Raw genomic sequence first — 23,218 nt, forward strand, 5'->3', positions numbered from 1 at the left:
ATAGCTGTTTTGGCACAGTTTTTTTTTGTTATTTACAACATTCATCTGACAGGCTAAATCATGTGGTATTTTTATAGAGCAGGTTGTCACGGACGCGGCAATACCTAATATGTATACAATTTTTTTATTTATGTAAGTTTTACACAATGATTTCATTTTTGAAACAAAAAAAAATCATGTTTTAGTGTCTCCATAGTCTGAGAGCCATAGTTTTTTCAGTTTTTGGGCGATTATCTTAGGTTGGTCTCATTTTTTGCGGGATGAGATGATGGTTTGATTGGCACTATTTTGGGGTGCATATGACTCTTTGATCGCTTGCTATAACACTTTTTGTGATGTAAGATGACAAAAAATGGCTTTTTTTACATAGTTTTTTTTTTTTTTTACGGTGTTCACCTGAGGGGTTAGGTCATGTGATATTTTTATAGAGCTGGTCGATACGGACGCGGTGATACCTAATATGTATACTTTTTTTATTTATGTAAGTTTTACACACTGATTTCATTTTTGAAACAAAAAAATCATCTGTCACGGATGAAGTTGCAGATAGCTGGAACTTATAAATAAACGACTGACTGGCTTGATCCCAAACTAAGGAGCATATGGGTGAGCCCTATAAAACCCTAAGAGCTCTCCCTGACTGCTATGCACATGCAAGGGTCTCAATGGTAGACGATTGCATGCCCACGTACCTAAGACTGTGTGACACCTGAAAACCCTATAATAGTGAGGGTACATGACCACCGGCTCCCTGCACATAATACGGACGGAGTCAGGGTCACCTAGAATCAAGTCAGCAAGGAAACACAATAAAGGAAAAGACTTATCTGAGCAAACAGCAGCAGCCTCCAGCAGTGAACACTTCATCCAGGAACTAGTATAAACCGCAAAGTGAGGCAGTATGGGAGGGAATATAAAGGAAGACGATTAGTCTAAATAAATGACACCTGGCAGAAGGAAAGGAGATGACAAAGTAAAACCAAAACAAAGAACGTCATACAAGAGGTAGAGAAGAACGTCTGTCAGACCTTCTCACAGAACTGGCGGTGACATCATGTTTTAGTGTTTCCATAGTCTAAGAGCCATAGTTTTTTATGTTTTTGGGCGATTATCTTGGGTAGGGTATGATTTTTGCGGGATGAGATGACGGTTTGATTGGCAATATTTTGGGGTGCATATGACTTTTTGATCGTTTGCTATTACACTTTTTGTTATGTAAGATGACAAAAAATGGTTTATTTAGCACAGTTTTTATTTTTATTTTTTACGGTGTTCACCTAAGGGGTTAGGTCATGTGATATTTTTATAGAGCCGGTCGATACGGACGCGGCGATACCTAATATGTATACTTTTTTTTTATTTATGTAAGTTTTACACAATAACAGCTTTTTTAAAACAAAAAAAATGATGTTTTAGTGTCTCCATATTCTGAGCCATAGTTTTTTTATTTATGTAAGTTTTACACAATGATTTCATTTTTGAAACCAAAAAAATTATGTTTTAGTGTTTCCATAGTCTAAGAGCTTTGTTTTTTCAGTTTTTGGGCGATTATCTTGGGTAGGGTATGATTTTTGCGGGATGAGATGACGGTTTGATTGGCACTATTTTGGGGTGCATATGACTTTTTGATCGCTTGCTATTACACTTTTTGTGATGTAAGGTGACAAAAATGGTTTATTTAGCACAGTTTTTATTTTTATTTTTTACGGTGTTCACCTAAGGGGTTAGGTCAAGTGATATTTTTATAGAGCCGGTCGATACGGACGCGGCGATACCTAATATGTGTACTTTTTTTTATTTATGTAAGTTTTACACTAACAGCTTTTTTAAAACAAAAAAAATGATCCATACTGAGACATAGTTTTTTTTATTTTTTGGGCGATTGTCTCAGGTAGGGGCTCATTTTTTGCGGGATGAGGTGACGTTTAGATTGGTACTATTTTGGTAGGCGTACGCCTTTTTGATCACTTGCTGTTGTACTTTTTGTGATGTAAGGTGCCAATTTTTTTTTATTTAGCACAGTTTTTATTTTTTATTTTTTACGGTGTTCATCTGAGGGGTTAGGTCATGTTATTTTTGGAAAAGGACGCTTTTTTTTTTTTACTTGAAACTTTAACTTTTTTTTCCACTTTATTATTTGTCCCACTCTGGGACTTCAACATTACAGGGTCTGATCCCTGTTTCAATGCAGCACGATACATCTGTATTGTGCTGTATGGAACTGTTAGTGTCTTACACTGTAAGACGCTAACAGTTGCCTAGGAGAACCAGCCTGGGGGCTGGGCCTCTTAGGCCTCCATACATGCCAGGCCCCAAGCCTTGGAATGGCTTGGGGCTGCCATGGCAACCATCGAGTCCCCGCCACAGCAGCGCGGGGACCGATGGATGAGGTGAGGGAGCGCAAACCTCCCATATGCCGCGGTCAGCGCTGACCGCGGTATATGAGGGGTTAATCCACCGACATCAGCATCATCACAGCCGGATCTCTGCCGCTGATTGCGGCACCGCATGCGGGGGGGGGGGGGAGGAAGGACTGCAGGACGAGAATGCTCGTCCTCTAGCGCTAAGTGCCGTCGATTTAGGACGAGCATTCTCGTCCTGGGTCGTTAAGCTGTTAATTTTTACTGAAAAGGAAAAACTAAAATCTTGCATTGACATAAGTATTCAGCCCCTTTACTCGGGACATAAGTATTCAGACGCTTTCCTAAGGACTTAGTTTAAGCCCCTTTGGCAATGATATCAGCCTGCAGTCTTCAAGGTTTGCATGCCTAGATTTGGGAATTTTTGGTCATTCTTCTCTGCAGATCCCCTCAAGTTCTGTCAGGTTGGATGGGGACCATCGGTGAACAACCATTTTCACGTCTCACCAGAGATGTTCCATTGGGTTCAAGTCAGGGCTGCGGTTGGGCCACTCAAGGATATTCATAGAGTTGTCCCTAAGCCGCTCTTGTGTTGTCCTGGCTGTGTGCTTAGGGTCATTGTCTTGTTAGAGGGTGAACCTTCAGCCGAATATGAGGTCTAGAGCTCTGTATCAGGTTTTCATTAAGAATATCTCTGTACTCTGCTCCATTCAGCTTTCCCTCAGTCCTGACCAGTCTCCATGTCTCCCACAGCCACCACTATGCTTTACTGTAGGTAAAGTATTTTGCAGGTGATGAGCAGTGCCTGGTTTCCTTCAGTTCTGATGATGCTTAGAATTGAGGCCAAAAAGTTCAATCTTGGTTTCATCAGACCAGAGAATCTTGTTTCTCACAGTCTCAGCGTCATTTAGGTGCTTTTTTTGCAAACTCCAGGCAGCTTTAATGTGTCTTTTACTGAGGAAAGGCTTCTTTCTGCACAGGTTGGTGGAGGCTGCAGTGATGGATAATCTTCTGGACATTTCTCCCATCTGCACACAGGATCTCTGGAGCTCAGCCAGAGTGACCATTGGGTTCTTTGGTCAGCTTTCTTACCAAGGCCTTTCTCCCCAATTACGTACTAGTTTGGTGCGGCAGACACCTTTAGGAAGAGTCCTGGTTGTTCTCCATTTAAGGATAATAGAGGCCCCTGTGATCTTGGGAACTTTCATTGCAGAAGAACATTTTTGTCCCCTTCTCCAGATCTGTGCCCCCACACAATGCCATCTCTGAGCTCTACAGGCAGTTCTTTCTTCCTTATTGTTTGGTTTTTCCTCTCATATGCATTGTCAGCTGTGAGACCTTATATAGACAGGGATGGGTCTTTCCAAATCATGTCCAGTCACCTGAATTTACCCTTACCACAGGTGACTTCAATCAATGTGAAAAAAAATCTCGAAGATGATCAAGATAAATGGGAGGTCCCAGAAAAAAATGTCAAGTGTCATAGCAAAGGGTCTGAATACTTATGCAATGTGAAATTTTAGTTTTTCCTTTTAAAAAATTTTGCAAAAATTTCTAAAATTCAGTTTTCACTTTCTCACTATATTGAGTGCAGAATGATGGGGGGGAGAACTTTATTTTTTTTTTAGCTCAAGGAGAAACATAACAAAATGTGAAAAAGTGAAAGGGTCTGAAGCTTTCTGAATGCTCTGTATATTATATTCTTTAATGAAAATTACTTAGTAAATTTTTTACAACGTTAGAGATAAAAGAAACATAGTTATATATTCCTGGAGGTAGCCATGGCAACTAGAACCTCCATGGACCTTTATAATCAAGATGGATTTTTGCAAAACCCTGACATCAGGTCAACTGGCATGGACATTGTAGGGGGTATTTTTTCTTCTTCTGGATCAACACTGCAGGATAATAGGACGAACACATGTCTTTTTTAACCTCACTATGTAACTACAGTCCTGGTCAAAAGTTTAAGACCACTTGAAAAATGGAAAAAAATCCTATTTAGCATGGCTGGATCTTAACAAGGTTCCAAGTAGAGCTTCAACATGCAACAAGAAGAAATGGGAGTGAGACAAAACATTTTTTGAGCATTCAATTTAATGAAAACAAGGAATAAACTGAAACAGGCTGTTTTTCAGCTGATCAAAAGTTTAGGACCACACCTCCAAAAAAAACTAAACCCCCCCAAAACAGAAATCCAACTTCCAAACATGAACTCAGTAATGAGTAGCTCCGCCGTTATTGTTTATCACTTCAATTCGTTTCAGCATGCTTGATGCAAGCGTTTCCATGAGGTGAGTGGGAACATTTCTCCCAGTGGTGAAGACGGCCGCACGAAGGCCATCTACTGTCTGGAACTGTTGTCCATTTTTGTAAACTTCCCTTGCCATCCATCCCCAAAGGTTCTCAATTGGATTTAGATCAGGGGAACACGCAGGATGGGCCAAAAGAGTGATGTTATTCTCCTGGAGGAAGTTCCTTGTCCTGCGGGCATTGTGTACTGTAGCGTTGTCCTGTTTAAAAACCCAGTCGTTACCACACAGACGAGGGTCCTCAGTCATGAGGAATGCTCTCTGCAACATCTGGACATAGCCAGCGGCCGTTTTACGCCCCTGCACTTCCTGAAGCTCCATTGTTCTACTGAAGGAAAAAGCACCCCAGACCATTATGGCGCCCCCTCAGGTGGGATCTGCTTGTCATGCCAGTAACGTTGGAAACCATCAAGACCATCAAGGTTACATTTTTTCTCATCAGAGAATAAAACTTTCTTCCACCTTTGAATGTCCCATGTTTGGTGCTCTCTTGCAAAGTCCAAACGAGCAGTTCTGTGGCGTTCAAGGAGACGAGGTCTTTGAAGACGTTTTTTGTTTTTGAAGCCCTTCAGTCTCAGATGCCATCTGATGGTTATGGGGCTGCAGTCAACACCAGTAAGGGCCTTAATTTGGGTCGAGGATCATCCAGTGTCTTGACAGACAGCCAATTGGATCCTCCGGCTCAGTGCTGATTAAATTTTTTGGGGTCTTCCACTTTTTTGTTCCATAACCTTCACGATCATTTAGGAAATTCCAAATGACTTTCTTACTGCGTCCCACCTCAGCAGCGATGGCGCGCTGTGAGAGACCCTGCTTATGCAGTTCAACGACCCGACCATGTTCAAAAAGGGAGAGTTTTTTTAGCCTTTGCCATCACAACGTTTCAGTTTTATCGTTATTTTCAATTAATTGAATGCTCCAAATTTTTTTTGTCTCACTCTCATTCCTTCTTGTTGCTTGTTGAAGCTCTACTTGGAACCTTGTTAAGATCCAACAATGTAAAATATGATTTCTTGCCATTTTTCAAGTGGTTTTAAACTTTTGATCAGGACTGTATTTGTCTACAGTACAGCTGGGATTTTTTTTGCCTAAGCAGACATAAGGAGACCCAAAATTTTACAAACCTTGGGGGAACAAGTTATGTGGAGCAGATTTTGTTGAAGTTATAATGGGACTGTATCATTGATATAATCCAAGAAAATAAGCAGCTCAGGGGAGGGTCTAAATGATATATACTGCCCCTTAGGGCCAGAGAAAATTGTAAATTTAATTAGTTTCAAATATCCATGGCTAAAGATAAGCAGCCTTCACTCTCGGGTACTACATACAATGTCGGACATGGGTTAAGAATACATCTCCTATGGTTGCACATATGGGATATACCATTGATCAATATAAATCATTGGATTCTAGACCCCTGTATGCGACAATTATTATTGGTGCCATTGATTTGGGTGTTGTATAATAATGCACGTTGTCTTTCTTAACCCTGCAGTCAGGAGCACTGTGCCTCCATGCAGCAGCCAGAAGGGGGCACACTTCAGTGGTAAAGGCCCTGTTGCAAAAGGGGGCCCAAGTTGATGCTAGAACCAAAGAGAACTACACTGCGCTTCACATTGCTGTGGAAAACTGCAAACCACAGGTGGTCCAGACCTTACTTGGCTTCGGAGCACAAGTACAACCAAAAGGAGGGAAGGTGAGAGTCCAAAGGTCCAAGTAACGGTTAAAGGCATTGTCTTGTTTTTTAATTACCTTAATAATTAATTCTTAGTTGATAGTGGGAGGTCCTCCATTTAGGGTCCTTATCTATTAGCCAGAGGATAGAGCAACTACAAAAAGCAACTCTCTATCTGGAGGACCCAACGTGTCTCTCCATAACATGGACAGCCCATGAATTTGAATAAATTAGTGTCATTCTTTATATTTCCTTTGGTGGCGCTGCAGTGAATTGGAACACTAACCCTGAGGTTCCTGCACACATTACAACTGATCCATGGAGGTCCAAGCAGCAGGACACCATGGAGGACCAAGCAGCTTATCATCTGAAGATTCAACTGAAAGGGATTGCCCAAATGAACAACCCCTTCAAGGATTGAATTCTGAATTGAATTAAATGAGACCTGAAATAAAATTATTTTAAAAACTCACTCATTAGGTTACAGCAGTGGTCCTCAACACATGGTTCTCCAACTGCTGGGGAACTACAGCGTAAAGAAAAATTTAGAAGAAAACACATTGTAAAGTTGGGCCCACATTCAAGATCTTTGCTGCTTCCTGTGGTTATTCCTAGTTCAGCCACTTGATGGCGACAGAGTCCCACACTGATACAATGTAGCCATGAATGTATCACTGACTGGAGCTGATGTTTTTATTGGATATTAGAGGAATAAGTGCTTTGTGTTACGAGACATTATAAAGTCACAAAAAATCTGGTCTCCTTTTATTGCAAACACAGTAAGAACTTTACAAGGATCGCTCAATGCTTTTACACACTGCTGGATTTTCATCCCCTTTAAGCACCTTCTCCCTCTAAACCACTGCACTCCAACCTGTGGGTCTCTGGCTGTCACACAGCTACAACCCCCATTATGCTCTGACAACCTCTGGAGTAGTTTTGCAACAGCCAGTAAGCCACAGGTCAGAGACCGCTGCTCTAAACACTGATGTCTGGAAGGAGATAGCGGTACTCCAGGAGTTCCCAAACTTCTTCGAGCCAGGTAACCTTAAACTGCAAGACAAAACAACTCAGAGACCCCACCACGGAACACATTTTGGGAAATACTGCTCTAGTTTTAAACAATTTCATTCACTTGACAGCAAGCGGCAATATTGAAATGGGACAAAAACTAAAATACAAAGTATATTAGGGAGTGGCAGAACTTGTCATTGTACAGTCATTAGGCTTTATATTGGAAGAGCGTAAAAATCCCTTTAACAAAGTCCTTCTCCCTCAGGACCAGGAGACTCCATTACACATTGCAGCGCGGATAAAAGATGGGCAAAAGGTGGCCGAGATTCTGCTGAAGAGCGGAGCCGATGTCAACATGGAGCAGTCAGTGAGTACAGCTCCACCCAATACACTCATTTCATGGAATTTCCTGTTTCTGCGCTGTATCATACATGATCGAGTCTCATCAGGATGTAGTAACAACCAAACATGGTAACACCTAAATCATAAGTGTAAGCAGCCCAGTCACAGAGTGCAGCTCTGGAGTATAATACAGGATGTAACTCAGGATCAGTACAGGATAAGTAATGTAATGTATTTACACAGTGACTGCACCAGCAGAATACTGAGTGCAGCTCTGGAGTATAATACAGGATGTAACTCAGGATCAGTACAGGATAAGTAATGTAATGTATGTACACAGTGACTTCACTGGCAGAATAGTGAGTGCAGCTCTGGAGTATAATACAGGATGTAACTCAGGATCAGTACAGGATAAGTAATGTATGTACACAGTGACTACACCAGCAGAATAGTGAGTGCAGCTCTGGAGTATAATACAGGATGTAACTCAGGATCAGTACAGGATAAGTAATGTAATGTATGTACACAGTGACTGCACCAGCAGAATAGTGAGTGCAGCTCTGGAGTATAATAAAGGATGTAACTCAGGATCAGTACAGGATATGTAATGTATGTACACAGTGACTCCACCAGCAGAATAGTGAGTGCAGCTCTGGAGTATAATAAAGGATGTAACTCAGGATCAGTACAGGATAAGTAATGTAATGTATGTACACAGTGACTGCCCCAGCAGAATAGCGAGTGCAGCTCTGGAGTATAATACAGGATGTAACTCAGGATCAGTACAGGATAAGTAATGTAATGTATGTACACAGTGACTGCACCAGCAGAATAGTGAGTGCAGCTCTGGAGTATAATACAGGATATAACTCAGGATCAGTACAGGATAAGTAATGTAATGTATGTGCACAGTGACTGCACCAGCAGAATAGTGAGTGCAGCTCTGGAGTATAATACAGGATGTAACTCAGGATCAGTACAGGATAAGTAATGTAATGTATTTACACAGTGACTGCACCAGCAGAATACTGAGTGCAGCTCTGGAGTATAATACAGGATGTAACTCAGGATCAGTACAGGATAAGTAATGTAATGTATGTACACAGTGACTTCACTGGCAGAATAGTGAGTGCAGCTCTGGAGTATAATACAGGATGTAACTCAGGATCAGTATAGGATAAGTAATGTATGTACACAGTGACTGCCCCAGCAGAATAGTGAGTGCAGCTCTGGAGTATAATACAGGATGTAACTCAGGATCAGTACAGGATAAGTAATGTAATGTATTTACACAGTGACTGCACCAGCAGAATACTGAGTGCAGCTCTGGAGTATAATACAGGATGTAACTCAGGATCAGTACAGGATAAGTAATGTATGTACACAGTGACTACACCAGCAGAATAGTGAGTGCAGCTCTGGAGTATAATACAGGATGTAACTCAGGATCAGTACAGGATAAGTAATGTAATGTATGTACACAGTGACTGCACCAGCAGAATAGTGAATGCAGCTCTGGAGTATAATACAGGATGTAACTCAGGATCAGTACAGGATAAGTAATGTAATGTATTTACACAGTGACTGCACCAGCAGAATACTGAGTGCAGCTCTGGAGTATAATACAGGATGTAACTCAGGATCAGTACAGGATAAGTAATGTAATGTATGTACACAGTGACTTCACTGGCAGAATAGTGAGTGCAGCTCTGGAGTATAATACAGGATGTAACTCAGGATCAGTATAGGATAAGTAATGTATGTACACAGTGACTGCCCCAGCAGAATAGTGAGTGCAGCTCTGAAGTATAATACAGGATGTAACTCAGGATCAGTACAGGATAAGTAATGTATGTACACAGTGACTACACCAGCAGAATAGTGAGTGCAGCTCTGGAGTATAATACAGGATGTAACTCAGGATCAGTACAGGATAAGTAATGTAATGTATGTACACAGTGACTGCACCAGCAGAATAGTGAGTACAGCTCTAGAGTATAATACAGGATGTAACTCAGGATCAGTATAGGATCAGTAATGTAATGTATGTACACAGTGACTGCACCAGCAGAATAGTGTGTACAGCTCTGGAGTATAATACAGGATGTAACTCAGGATCAGTACAGGATAAGTAATGTAATGTATGTACACAGTGACTGCACCAGCAGAATAGTGAGTGGAGCTCTGGAGTATAATAAAGGATGTAACTCAGGATCAGTACAGGATATGTAATGTATATACACAGGGACTCCACCAGCAGAATAGTGAGTGCAGCTCTGGAGTATAATACAGGATATAACGCAGGATCAGTGCAGGATAAGTAATGTAATGTACGTACACAGTGACTCCACCAGCAGAATAGTGAGTGCAGCTCTGGAGTATAATACGGGATGTAACTCAGGATCAGTACAGGATAAGTAATGTAATGTATGTACACAGTGACTGCCCCAGCAGAATAGTGAGTGCAGCTGTGTAGTATAAGACAGGATGTAACTCAGGATCAGTACTGGATACAGTCACAATCTATTTAAGTGAATGGATCACATGGATCCAGCTGTACCCCTGTATTACTGTTGGTCACAGCAGTTAGACACCAGTCATACTTTTAAGTCTCTGATAGCAAAACCCTACAATTAACTCACCCCATGTTTTTTGTGGATATCAGTCTCACCTCTCAGGACTGACACAGAGGATGGGATGCTGGGGACATTTATAAAAATGACCTATTTCCAGAAAGTAGATGCCAACAACTACTGTAGGAAGGCACAAGGGACCGTCATTGACGGAAGGTATGTGTCACCGAGGTTCCTGGCCTCGGTGGCGTAAGAGCCAGTTTTCATGTGTCAGCAGCAGTTGCTGTTTGACACCTTGCTATTTAGTATAGCTGTAATAGCTGATTCGGGACGGCTCTTACTGGGAGTAGTCAAAGTGCTGGGTGGGTGACTACTCCCCACGTTCTAGGCCGGGTTTTGAGAGGCCTATAAAAAACAGCCAGCAGTGTCAGGTGGTGGTGATGAACTCTCTCTGACATTGGAGCTCTGGAAATCTCTGTGGGAACTGAGCCTTGTGCCAGACTGGAGACCCTAATCCGGGAGGACTGCTCTGTCCTGTGCTATGCCGACCGGGTGTGGATTAACACCCAGGATAAAAGGTGACTGTTTTTGCTGTATGATCTGTCTAGGTAGGAACGAACATCAAAACTGCAAATGGACTGTCGTACTGTTTTCTTGCCATAAGTGTGAATAAGACACAGAAGTTTTTGAGTTACAAACTGGTCTTTGCCTCTATACTGCGTCCGCTTGTCCTGTCTACCAGAGCAAATCCCCACACTACCTAAATAGTAATTTCATTATATATCTCTATAGGGGTCACAATTAAATTTTTATAATACAGAGCTCCAAATCATCTCCTTGGTTAGAATGACATAATGCATTTGCATCGCATATCTTCATTTAGCTCCTGAGCTCCCTCTTGTGGTGGGTGCAGAACACCCATAATTTGGCCTCTTTAGTGACATCTTATCCTTCTCGTTGTCAGGACGGTGAGACCGCAATGCATGTAGCTGCTCAACACGGGAACATCAAGATGATCAGAGCCCTTTTGGAGGAGGGCGGGGAGGTGACATGGCAGTCCAAGGTGCTTCATGCTCAATGTATCTTCTGTTCCATAGATCTGCTGTAAATGTCTTCCTTCAGTTATGTTAGGAGCTTTGCTGATTTCGATAATTTATAGTAAAGGACTAAAAGTATGTGCACTCCAAGCATCATATCCATATTGGTTTGTTGGACCTGAGCTTTAAAATAAGCTCTAATATGAGAACTCAAGTTTTTCCAGCACAAACCATTTTTATGGACCTTGCTTCTTCTGCTCGACTTGTTGTGGCTTTACATGATTTCAGTTGACTCCTGGCATTGTGCTTATGCCTCAGTCATGTCACTCGACCTCCGTTCTCTGTGATGTGCCATAGGGATACATTTTTGCACAGATTTTATCACCTGAGGGTTGCATAGCTGTTTGCTGGGTTTTACACACTAATTAGAGGTGCAAATACATTTTCTTTATTTACTTCCATATTAACATTGCATTAGGACTTCTATTTGAAACTGTGACCTTGTCGCTTCAGGCTAGAGAAAATGCCCTGCACACGGCCGTCCGGCACTGTCACCTGCCCATTGTGGAAGTTATACTCACCTATCTGACCAATGAGAGGAGCCGGGCTGATGCTGTGGTCTGTGTCAACCAACCCAACCAGGTATGTTGATATAGATGATAAATACCCAGTGAAGCAGCATGCTCAGGACCAGATACTGACGGTAAAAGTCTTTTAAAGTTAAAGTAGTTTTATAGAACTAGAAGAACATGACTGCTTTTCACCAGGAATAGCGCCACCCTTGTACGCAGGGTATCTATGGTACTGCAGTTCATTTTTAGTATGATAATATCTGATATTAGAAGCTTTCTGCTTTTTAATTCAGGAAAGGGAGACTCCTCTACATTTAGCAGCAGCCGTCGGTAAAGACATTATCCACTGTGAGGATGAGGATGTGAAGATCATCAGGCTCCTGTTGGATCACGATGCTGATATTTCCTCCACCACATCACAGGTACAGATAAGATTGAACGTCTAGTTTCTTAGCTTTCTCCAACATGTGATATGAAAGGGTATTCTACTTTGGACAAGCAATGTCCAGCTGCTGCTTCTTCTGGATGGACTGACTACTGAGCGTCTAGTGGTTGTGATCTGAGGCCATCAGCAATAGCATCCTTCCTTCGATCCTCCCTTCCTTCCTTCGTTCCTTCCCTCGATCCATCTTTCCATGAATCCTTCCTTCCATCTTTCCATGAATCTTTCTTTCTATCATTCTAACGATCCTTGGATCCTTCCTTCCATCCTTCCTTTGATCATTCCTTAATTTGCACCTTTCTTCCATCCTTCAATCCTTCTGTTCATCCTTCAATCCTTTCTTCCATCTTCCTTCCTTCGATTCTTCCAGTCATCCTTCCATCCTCCCTTCTATCCTTCTATCCTTCATTCAATCATCCCTTCCTTCTCTCCTTCAATCCTTACTTCCATCTTTGATCCTTCCTTCTTTCCTTTCTTTCTTTCTTTCTTTCTTCCTTCCTTCGATTCTTCTATCCATCTTTTATAAAATCACAGAAAATAATGCACTAAAATTATAGATGCAAACATAATATATGGACTCAGCCCTCACTCTAATAATAAAATCTGAGACTCTCGGCCAATATATTTTGATCAAAACACATCTGTGCCCGCCTACCTGCGCCAAGGTGGTCTCAGGCAGGTCCTACTCTAAACCTGCCTATGCCGTATGTGCATCTATATTCAGGAGAGCAGACCCTGCACATATAGAGTGCTGCTCATAGTTACCTCTGTGTGCATCCAGCAACTGAGAGGAGGAACACACACAGCTATATGTACCACCTCAATCAAGGTTGTCCTGTTAGATAGGAAGGGCATAGGTAGGTTTAGATTATGACCTTCCTGACTGAGACCACCTTGGCGCGGGTAGGCGGGCACAGATGTGCTTTGATCCAAATTTATTGGCTGAGAGTCTCAGATTTTATTAGAGTGAAGGCTTAGTCCATATATTATGTTTGCATCTATTGTGTTAGTGTATTATTTTCTGTGATAAATGTAGCCATGCACATCCGCATATTTACTATCATATTGTGCAGGATGTTTTATATCTTTTTCCAAGATCTTCAATCCATCCTCTCTTCCTTCCTTCTATCCCTCCTTTGATCCTTCCCTCTTTCGATCCTTTCATCCTTCCATTGAGCCCTCCCACATGTTTCACAAAGGAGGATGCATAAAAATTTCAGCCAAAGGGCACATAACATGTTGTGACAGCTGCCAAAAGGCATACAAAGACAAGGTGTAAAATATCAGGATCCAAGGGCAGTGGGGGTGAGATTGCAAAAAAAGTATTTCCTCATTTTTGCACACATTTGGCCACACAGTGTACTTGGCGCATGCTCATGTCAGAGATTAGTGGCTTGTGACTGGTGGTTGAAGGCACCTTCTTTGGGATGATTCTGCTGTGCCCCTGATGGCGGCCCTGCTTCTTGGTGTCAAATAGTCTTCAGGAGTATCCAACTCAATCCCAAGTGATCTACATTTACAAATATTAAAGTAAAACTTGTTTATAAATTTCTGAAATATTTTTGGCAAAAAAAAAAAAATTGTGAAGTAACGAAGCGTCCTGTTCTAAGAGCTACTGTAATAGATTCTGTTTGCTTGCAGCTCTCACAACCCAAAGCGGAATTTAAATGAATGTTAAGTATTATAATAATATTTATTTGGCCAATTTACAGTGCAGAAACAGCTTGTTGACTCCTTACAAGATTTGTGGCCACACATAGGGGATTAGCTGCCACTCTGTGGGCCGGCGGCGCTCTCAGGGGCTGGCTCAGTATATAAGCCCGGCTTCATACAAACTGCTGTTTATTCTGAAAGCACCGTTATATAAACAGTATCCGGTACTTGGCTCCGGCACCATTCCCCACACCAGACTGTGACAATACAAAAAAAAAATGCTTATGGGGCGCAGAAAAAGGGTTTAGAAAAAAGGAAAAGCAGCATAATAAACAGTACTCCAAGGGTGAAGAGTATGAAATCCAAAACCTGAGCTTCAGGAAGAAGCAAGAGAGCAGAGATTGTCATTATCTACAGCATACTTCCCTCTATGTACAAGAATATAACTACTATAATACTGCTCCTATGTACCAGAATGTAACTACTATAATACTGCCTCCTATGTACAAGAATATAACTACTATAATACTGCCTTCTATGTACAAGACTATAACTACTATAATACTGCTCCTATGTACCAGAATGTAACTACTATAATACTGCTCCTATGTACAAGAATATAACTACTATAATACTGCTCCTATGTACAAGAATATAACTACTATAATACTGCTCCTATGTACCAGAATGTAACTACTATAATACTGCTCCTATGTACAAGAATATAACTACTATAATACTGCTCCTATGTACAAGAATATAACTACTATAATAATGCACCTATGTACAAGAATATAACTACTATAATACTGCTCCTATGTACAAGAATATAACTACTATAATACTGCCTCCTATGTACAAGGATATAACTACTATAATACTGCTCCTATGTACAAGAATATAACTACTATAATACTGCCTCTTATGTACAAGGATATAACTACTATAATACTGCTTCTTATGTACAAGGATATAACTACTATAATACTGCCTCCTATGTACAAGGATATAACTACTATAATACTGCTCCTATGTACAAGAATATAACTACTATAATACTGCCTCCTATGTACAAGAATATAAATACTATAATACTGCTCTGTACAAGAATATAACTACTATAATACTGCCTCCTATGTACAAGAATTTAACTACTATAATACTGCTCCTATGTACAAGAATATAACTACTATAATACTGCTCCTATGTACAAGTATATAACTACTATTATACTGCCTCCTATGTACAAGAATATAACTACTATAATATTGCTCCTATGTACAAGAATATAACTACTATAATACTGCTGCTATGTACAAGAATATAACTACTATAATACTGCCCTTATGTACAAGAATATAACTACTATAATACTGCCCCTATGTACAAGAATATAACTACTATAATACTGCTCCTTATGTACAAGAATATAACTACTATAATACTGCTCCTATGTACAAGAATATAACTACTATAATACTGCTCCTATGTACAAGAATATACCTACTATAATACCGCTCCTATGTACAAGAATATGACTACTATAATACTGCCTCCTATGTACGAGAATATAACTACTATAATACTGCTCCTATGTACAAGAATATAACTACTATAATACTGCCTCCTATGTACAAGAATATAACTACTATAATACTGCCTCCTATGTACAAGAATATAACTACTATAATACTGCCTCCTATGTACAGGAATATAACTACTATAATACTGCCTCCTATGTACAGGAATATAACTACTATAATACTGCTCCTATGTACAAGAATATAACTACTATAATACTGCCTCCTATGTACAGGAATATAACTACTATAATACTGCCTTCTGTGCAATAATATAACTCTTTTTCTCTACATAAATCCTAATTTGTTAGAATTTTGGAACTTATGGTCCTACAGTGCTGTTAATCTATAAATGTGTTTGACTATATGTATGGTGGTATAAACTCCTTATTTTCTCTCTGCAGACAGGGGAGACTCCACTGCACTACTGCGCTAGGATGGGGAATGAAGATCTCTTACTGGAGATGATTAAACATATAGGATCTAACCGAATGCAGCAGACGATGAACAGACAGGAGAAGGTGTCTAGTAAATGCTAAATGCTGCTAAGAACATATTGTACATTAAATCATGTTCTAATTGATATTTTAAAATAACAAATTGTTGAATTTAATTCCTAACAAATGTAATTGCCCCTCCTCTGTTTCCAGTTTAGGCAGTATAATAGTAGTTTCATCCTTGTGTATATGAGGCAGTTATATGTTATTATACATATTAGCTATATTATTCAATAGTAGTTATATTCTTGCACATAAGAAGCAGTATTATACGAGTAATATTTTTGTACATAGGGGTAGTATTATGGTAGTTATATTCTTGTACATATAAGCAGTATTATAGTTATATTCTTGTACATAGAAGCAGTATTATAGTAGTTATATTCTTGTACATAGGAGCAGTATTATAGTAGTTATATTCTTGTACATAGGAGGCAGTATTATAGTAGTTATATTCTTGTACATAGGAGCAGTATTATAGTAGTTATATTCTTGTACATATGAGCAGTATTATAGTAGTTATATTCTTGTACATAGGAGGCAGTATTATAGTAGTTATATTCTTGTACATAGGAGCAGTATTATAGTAGTTATATTCCTGTACATAGAAGCAGTATTATAGTAGTTATATTCTTGTACATAGGAGCAGTATTATAGTAGTTATATTCTTGCACATAGGAGCAGTATTGTAGTAGTTATATTCTTGTATATAGGAGCAGTATTATAGCAGTTATATTCTTGTACATATGAGCAGTATTATAGTAGTTATATTCTTGTACATAGGAGGCAGTATTATAGTAGTTATATTCTTGTACATAGGAGCAGTATTATAGTAGTTATATTCCTGTACATAGAAGCAGTATTATAGTAGTTATATTCTTGTACATAGGAGCAGTATTATAGTAGTTATATTCTTGCACATAGGAGCAGTATTGTAGTAGTTATATTCTTGTACATAGGAGCAGTATTATAGTAGTTATATTCTTGTACATAGGAGCAGTATTATAGCAGTTATATTCCTGTACATAGAAGCAGTATTATAGTAGTTATATTCTTGTACATAAGGAGCAGTATTATAGTAGTTATATTCTTGTACATAGGAGACAGTATTATAGTAGTTATATTCTTGTACATAGGAGCAGTATTATAGTAGTTATATTCCTGTACATAGAAGCAGTATTATAGTAGTTATATTCTTGTACATAGGAGCAGTATTATAGCAGTTATATTCTTGCATATAGGAAACGTATTATAGTAGTTATATTCTTGTACATTGAAGGCAGTATTATAGTAGTTATATTCTTGTACATAGGAACAGTATTATAGTAGTTATTTTCTTGTACATAGGAGCAGTATTATAGTAGTTATATTCTTGTACATAGGAGCAGTATTATAGTAGTTATATTCTTGTACATAGGGGCAGTATTATAGTAGTTATATTCTAGTACATAGGAGCAGTATTATAGTAGTTATATTCTTGCACATAGGAGCAGTATTATAGTAGTTATATTCTTGTACATAGGAGCAGTATTATAGTAGTTATATTCTAGTACATAGGAGCAGTATTATAGTAGTTATATTCTTGTACATAGGAGGCAGTATTATAGTAGTTATATTCTTGTACATAGGAGCAGTATTATAGTAGTTATATTCTAGTACATAGGAGCAGTATTATAGTAGTTATATTCTTGTACATAGGAGGCAGTATTATAGTATTTATATTCTTGTACTTAGTAGCAGTATTATAGTAGTTATATTCTTGTACATAGGAGCAGTATTATAGTAGTTATATTCTTGCACATAGAAGCAGTATTATAGTAGTTATATTCCTGTACATAGAAGCAGTATTATAGTAGTTATATTCTTGTATATAGGAAACGTATTATAGTAGTGATATTCTTGTACATTGGAGGCAGTATTATATACATAGGTGGTAGTAGTAAAAACATCCTTTAATTTTACTTACAGTATTTCTACTTTGCGTAGCTGTTGTTCTGATCAAAGTTTATCCCTATGTCGAGGCAGATAAACAGTGATAGTGCAGAGTATGGTAGTGGTTGCCATTATTTATTGTTGTCAGATGTCATTACTATGTCACTTTTATTTTTCGATACTGCTAAGTAGTTCTGTGAGTTGATTTTAATATCAAGAGGAAATCTTGGTTCTTCTATGTGTCAGGCAGTGAAGGAGGAGGTTACTGTCAGAGGTCAGTGTTGTGTATTTTCACACAGGTTCCAGTTTCATTTTGATTATTTTTGTAGAGGAACATGTTAGAAATAATAAACACTGATGTCCTAATTTCCTCAACAAGTAGTGTGAATGTGATATAAACATTAGTCCCTGAATTTATGCCTGTTTTTTTTGTAGAATGGATGGTCGCCATTGCTTCTGGCTGCGGAGAAAGGTCACATTGCGATTGTGAAAATCCTGCTGCAGAATCATGCCAGAGTGGATGTATTTGATGAGGTAAGAATCATTTAGGCACCGATATAATATAACCAAACCTTTTATCATAGTAAAAACAGTTCAGGTGCAGATTTCACATTAAACACACTTTTCACCCCCTGATACTTAGGGAAATAAGTACAGTATCCATTGCTTTATTTGTCTTTACAACATTAGATGTGTTTAAGTATCTGCAAATGCCTGTCTATATGATCCAGCAAACTATGTGTGTATGTGTATTATGGAAAATCAATCGCCCATCTTTTTTGGACACTCCCCTCTTTACCGAACGTAAGTTAAATATAAATAAGTTGTGACCAAGTGGGAGAAATATGCTAGTAATGAAACTTCTAATGCTTTTTAGGGGTCTTGAATATTTTTTTTGAGATTCATTGAAAGTTCTTTAATATTCAGTCACTTTGCATAATTTTGTGATACTTTTTTCAGGATGTAGCATAACTGATCAATGACATATAAGAATTCATGGCAGTAATGGAATAGTTTATTGACTGTTCCTCCTTTCCATCTGCAGCATGGAAAAGCAGCTTTACACCTGGCTTGTGAGAACGGCCATGACAAGATCGCAGATGTCCTACTCTGGCACAAAGCCTTTGTGAATGCAAAAACCAAGCTTGGTCTGACACCCCTTCACCTGTGCTCCCAAAATGGCTTTAACCATCTTGTGAAATTACTTGTGGGAACCCACCTGGCCAGTATCGACATCATGTCACTGGTAAATACCATCCAGTCTATATAAGACCTATCCAAACTAACCGCTAACTACTGTAAGCATATTGGAGTACTGTCATTGTATTGGTGTCCTCCTGTTTGAGGCTGGCAGTGGAGATGCAAGAGAGACTCAGTCTGTGTGACCTCTGCCTCTGTGTATTAAAGTATTTCTACATGACACAATACATTTTTTTGATCTGCCCAGAGTACCCCAAACAATCAATTATTTTACCACTTTAACCTATTTTTCATGCCAGCACTTTCCTTCTTCTGTTCTCAGCATCTCTGCATCCTGGCAGGATGTTTACATGCAGAACTTCCTGTTATCATCATCTTCCTGCTAAGTTTTCTAACCAAACCCAGCATTCTTTGCTCTGTAGTGTTTCGCAGGGCTTGTGTTACCTACCATACTGTTCCCTCTGCAGTAGTCATGCGAATGCACCTACCCTCTCTGTGTTATCTAGAGAAATATTACAGGGTAAAGCCTGCTGGGATTGGTAAGAAGACCCAGCAGGAAGCTGATGAAGACAGGAAGTTCTGCATGTAAACATCCTGCCAAGATGCAGTGATGCTGAGAACAAAGGAAGGAAAGCACTGACATGAAAAACAGGTATAAGGGTAAAAACTATGCAGTGTTTGGGGTTCTCTGGGCAGATAAAAAAAACTTTGCATGGTTAGAAATATTTCAGCAGACATCTATCTACTTAAGGTTCTTCTAAAATTTGGATAGAAGATTTAGAAAAATTATAAAGTTGCTCATTTTCTCATTTCCAGTTGATACCAGTAATTAACTTTTATTGCTGCAGACCAAGCGGACCCCTCTGCACCTGGCGGCCCTGAACGGACAATTGGACGTGTGCAACAGTCTACTGACTATGAAGGCCGATGTCTACGCAGCCGATATTGTAAGGGCTTCTAGAAATTCCATAAGCATTGATATGATTGACAATAATACACTGCAAGGTGCAGTGCGGGGTTTCTTTTTTAAAAGTTCAGTCACCTAGGACCCCAGTGATCTATATAAAAGAGGGGTGCCCCTTCGTTTTGCTGATCGGGGTGAGACGTGCACCGATCACGCATTGATAGTCAACCCTAAGTTTACACCATTAGTCTTAGAACCTAAAAAGAACCCTTTGAAGAGCACCTGGCAGCAGGACCAACTATTTGTAAGGATGACTCAACGCTTCCTTGTAAGAAAAGTAGTTATTTTGGATGATTATACAGCCTGAGGAGTTAGTTTTACTGCTTTACGTGCTGTATTCCAGTCCTTTAAAGAGCACATTTCAGCAGGATCAACTCTATTACACCAGATATGGTACCTGGTAGGGCTGATATTGCTGGTCTAAAATGATACCTGTCTTGTGAAAATCATTTCTGGCATTACTGAGAAAAAAGACTTTTACTCTTTATGCAAATTATAATTTTAGTGCATTAAGGGGAGGGGCCAAGCCCCTAAGTGCAACTCAGCTCAGTGCACTCAAACCCGAAATTTGCATAAATAATAAAAGTATTTTTTCTCTCAGAAATGCCACAAACAATTTTCAGAAGACAAGTATCTTTTTAGGCAAACAAAAAGCATAGGTTGCATAATATAGATAATAGAATAGATGATATAATAATATACCCAAATGACATCAGCAAAGTGAGACTGGCCCACCCCCATGACATCACAATGACTGGGCAGGAACTAAACCAATTACATGCCCTGTGTTGTGTGAAGCATACCTGTAATTTGTTTGGTCACTATGATGTCATGGGGGTGGGACAGTCTCACTTTGATGATGTCAACGTGGGCGGTGAGTGTGCTGCAAGTGCCAGTGCTCCCCGCCTTACTTGCGCCTGACTCCTCCCCTCTGTATTGTCCGGCCTGCCCTGTATCCATGTGATGTCATTCTTATCTCCATTCGTAATCCAGCGCCTGCACACATCACCGCTGGACCCGGGCATGCGCAGTACTTTGCCCACTGTGGGCAGAGGCATAGTGATATGCAGTGCTTATGAGCCAGTTAAAGGGAACCTGTCACCTGGATTTTGGGTATACAGGGAGTGCAGAATTATTAGGCAAGTTGTATTTTTGAGGATTAATTTTATTATTGAACAACCATGTTCTCAATGAACCCAAAAAACTCATTAATATCAAAGCTGAATATTTTTGGAAGTAGTTTTTAGTTTGTTTTTAGTTTTAGCTATTTTAGGGGGATATCTGTGTGTGCAGGTGACTATTACTGTGCATAATTATTAGGCAACTTAACAAAAAACAAATATATACCCATTTCAATTATTTATTTTTACCAGTGAAACCAATATAACATCTCAACATTCACAAATATACATTTCTGACATTCAAAAACAAAACAAAAACAAATCAGTGACCAATATAGCCACCTTTCTTTGCAAGGACACTCAAAAGCCTGCCATCCATGGATTCTGTCAGTGTTTTGATCTGTTCACCATCAACATTGCGTGCAGCAGCAACCACAGCCTCCCAGACACTGTTCAGAGAGGTGTACTGTTTTCCCTCCTTGTAAATCTCACATTTGATGATGGACCACAGGTTCTCAATGGGGTTCAGATCAGGTGAACAAGGAGGCCATGTCATTAGATTTTCCTCTTTTATACCCTTTCTTGCCAGCCACGCTGTGGAGTACTTGGACGCGTGTGATGGAGCATTGTCCTCATGAAAATCATGTTTTTCTTGAAGGATGCAGACTTCTTCCTGTACCACTGCTTGAAGAAGGTGTCTTCCAGAAACTGGCAGTAGGACTGGGAGTTGAGCTTGACTCCATCCTTAACCCGAAAAGGCCCCACAAGCTCATCTTTGATGATACCAGCCCAAACCAGTACTCCACCTCCACCTTGCTGGCGTCTGAGTCGGACTGGAGCTCTCTGCCCTTTACCAATCCAGCCACGGGCCCATCCATCTGGCCCATCAAGACTCACTCTCATTTCATCAGTCCATAAAACCTTAGAAAAATCAGTCTTGAGATATTTCTTGGCCCAGTCTTGACGTTTCAGCTTGTGTGTCTTGTTCAGTGGTGGTCGTCTTTCAGCCTTTCTTACCTTGGCCATGTCTGTGAGTATTGCACACCTTGTGCTTTTGGGCACTCCAGTGATGTTGCAGCTCTGAAATATGGCCAAACTGGTGGCAAGGGGCATCTTGGACTTTTCTCAGTTCATGGGCAGTTATTTTGCGCCTTGGTTTTTCCACACGCTTCTTGTGACCCTGTTGACTATTTTGAATGAAACGCTTGATTGTTCGATGATCGCGCTTCAGAAGCTTTGCAATTTTAAGAGTGCTGCATCCCTCTGCAAGATATCTCACTATTTTTGACTTTTCTGAGCCTGTCAAGTCCTTCTTTTGACCCATTTTGCCAAAGGAAAGGAAGTTGCCTAATAATTATGCACACCTAATATAGGGTGTTGATGTCATTAGACCACACCCCTTCTCATTACAGAGATGCACATCACCTAATATGCTTAATTGGTAGTAGGCTTTCGAGCCTATACAGCTTGGAGTAAGACAACATGCATAAAGAGGATGATGTGGTCAAAATACTCATTTGCCTAATAATTCTGCACACAGTGTAGAGCTGAGGACATGGGCTGCTAGATCGACGCTAGCACATCCGCAATACCCAGTCCCCATAGCTCTGTGTGCTTTTATTGTGTCAAAAAAACTATTTTATATATATGTAAATGAGGCCACTAACGTTTCTGGAGTCCAGCCACGCCCACGGTGAAGGAGCCCAGCACCGACCCACATACTCCGAATCTCCTCCTTGCTCCCCGACGTCACAAAGCGCATGTGCAGTGTCATCATAGTGTTCCCTCCCTGTGCTGGCATCAGCCTCAGGGAACAAACTGCGCATGCGCTAGCTCGCGCATCTCGAGATTACGGCGCTCTAGCTTTGTGACGTCAGGGAGCAAGGAGGAGATTCGGAGGATGCGGGGCGGTGCTGGGCTCCTTCACAGTGGGCGTGGTTGGGC

At 40.0% G+C, this 23,218-nt stretch overlaps 1 protein-coding gene across 1 annotated transcript in view; it reads left to right on the forward strand.

The window, feature by feature from the left end:
• The window catches only part of LOC121002363 (serine/threonine-protein phosphatase 6 regulatory ankyrin repeat subunit A-like), a 104,863-nt gene that overhangs the window by 46,649 nt on the left and 34,996 nt on the right, over positions 1-23,218 (forward strand). The window contains exons 10-18 of the mRNA XM_040433828.1: positions 6,168-6,368; positions 7,627-7,728; positions 11,241-11,339; positions 11,827-11,955; positions 12,179-12,307; positions 15,965-16,081; positions 18,425-18,523; positions 19,035-19,235; positions 20,038-20,136. Of these exons, the coding sequence (XP_040289762.1) occupies positions 6,168-6,368; positions 7,627-7,728; positions 11,241-11,339; positions 11,827-11,955; positions 12,179-12,307; positions 15,965-16,081; positions 18,425-18,523; positions 19,035-19,235; positions 20,038-20,136 (1,176 nt within the window). The remainder of the gene's footprint in view (positions 1-6,167; positions 6,369-7,626; positions 7,729-11,240; positions 11,340-11,826; positions 11,956-12,178; positions 12,308-15,964; positions 16,082-18,424; positions 18,524-19,034; positions 19,236-20,037; positions 20,137-23,218) is intronic.

Source organism: Bufo bufo, chromosome 5, assembly GCF_905171765.1.
Source record: "Bufo bufo chromosome 5, aBufBuf1.1, whole genome shotgun sequence".
Lineage (NCBI taxonomy): Eukaryota > Metazoa > Chordata > Amphibia > Anura > Bufonidae > Bufo > Bufo bufo.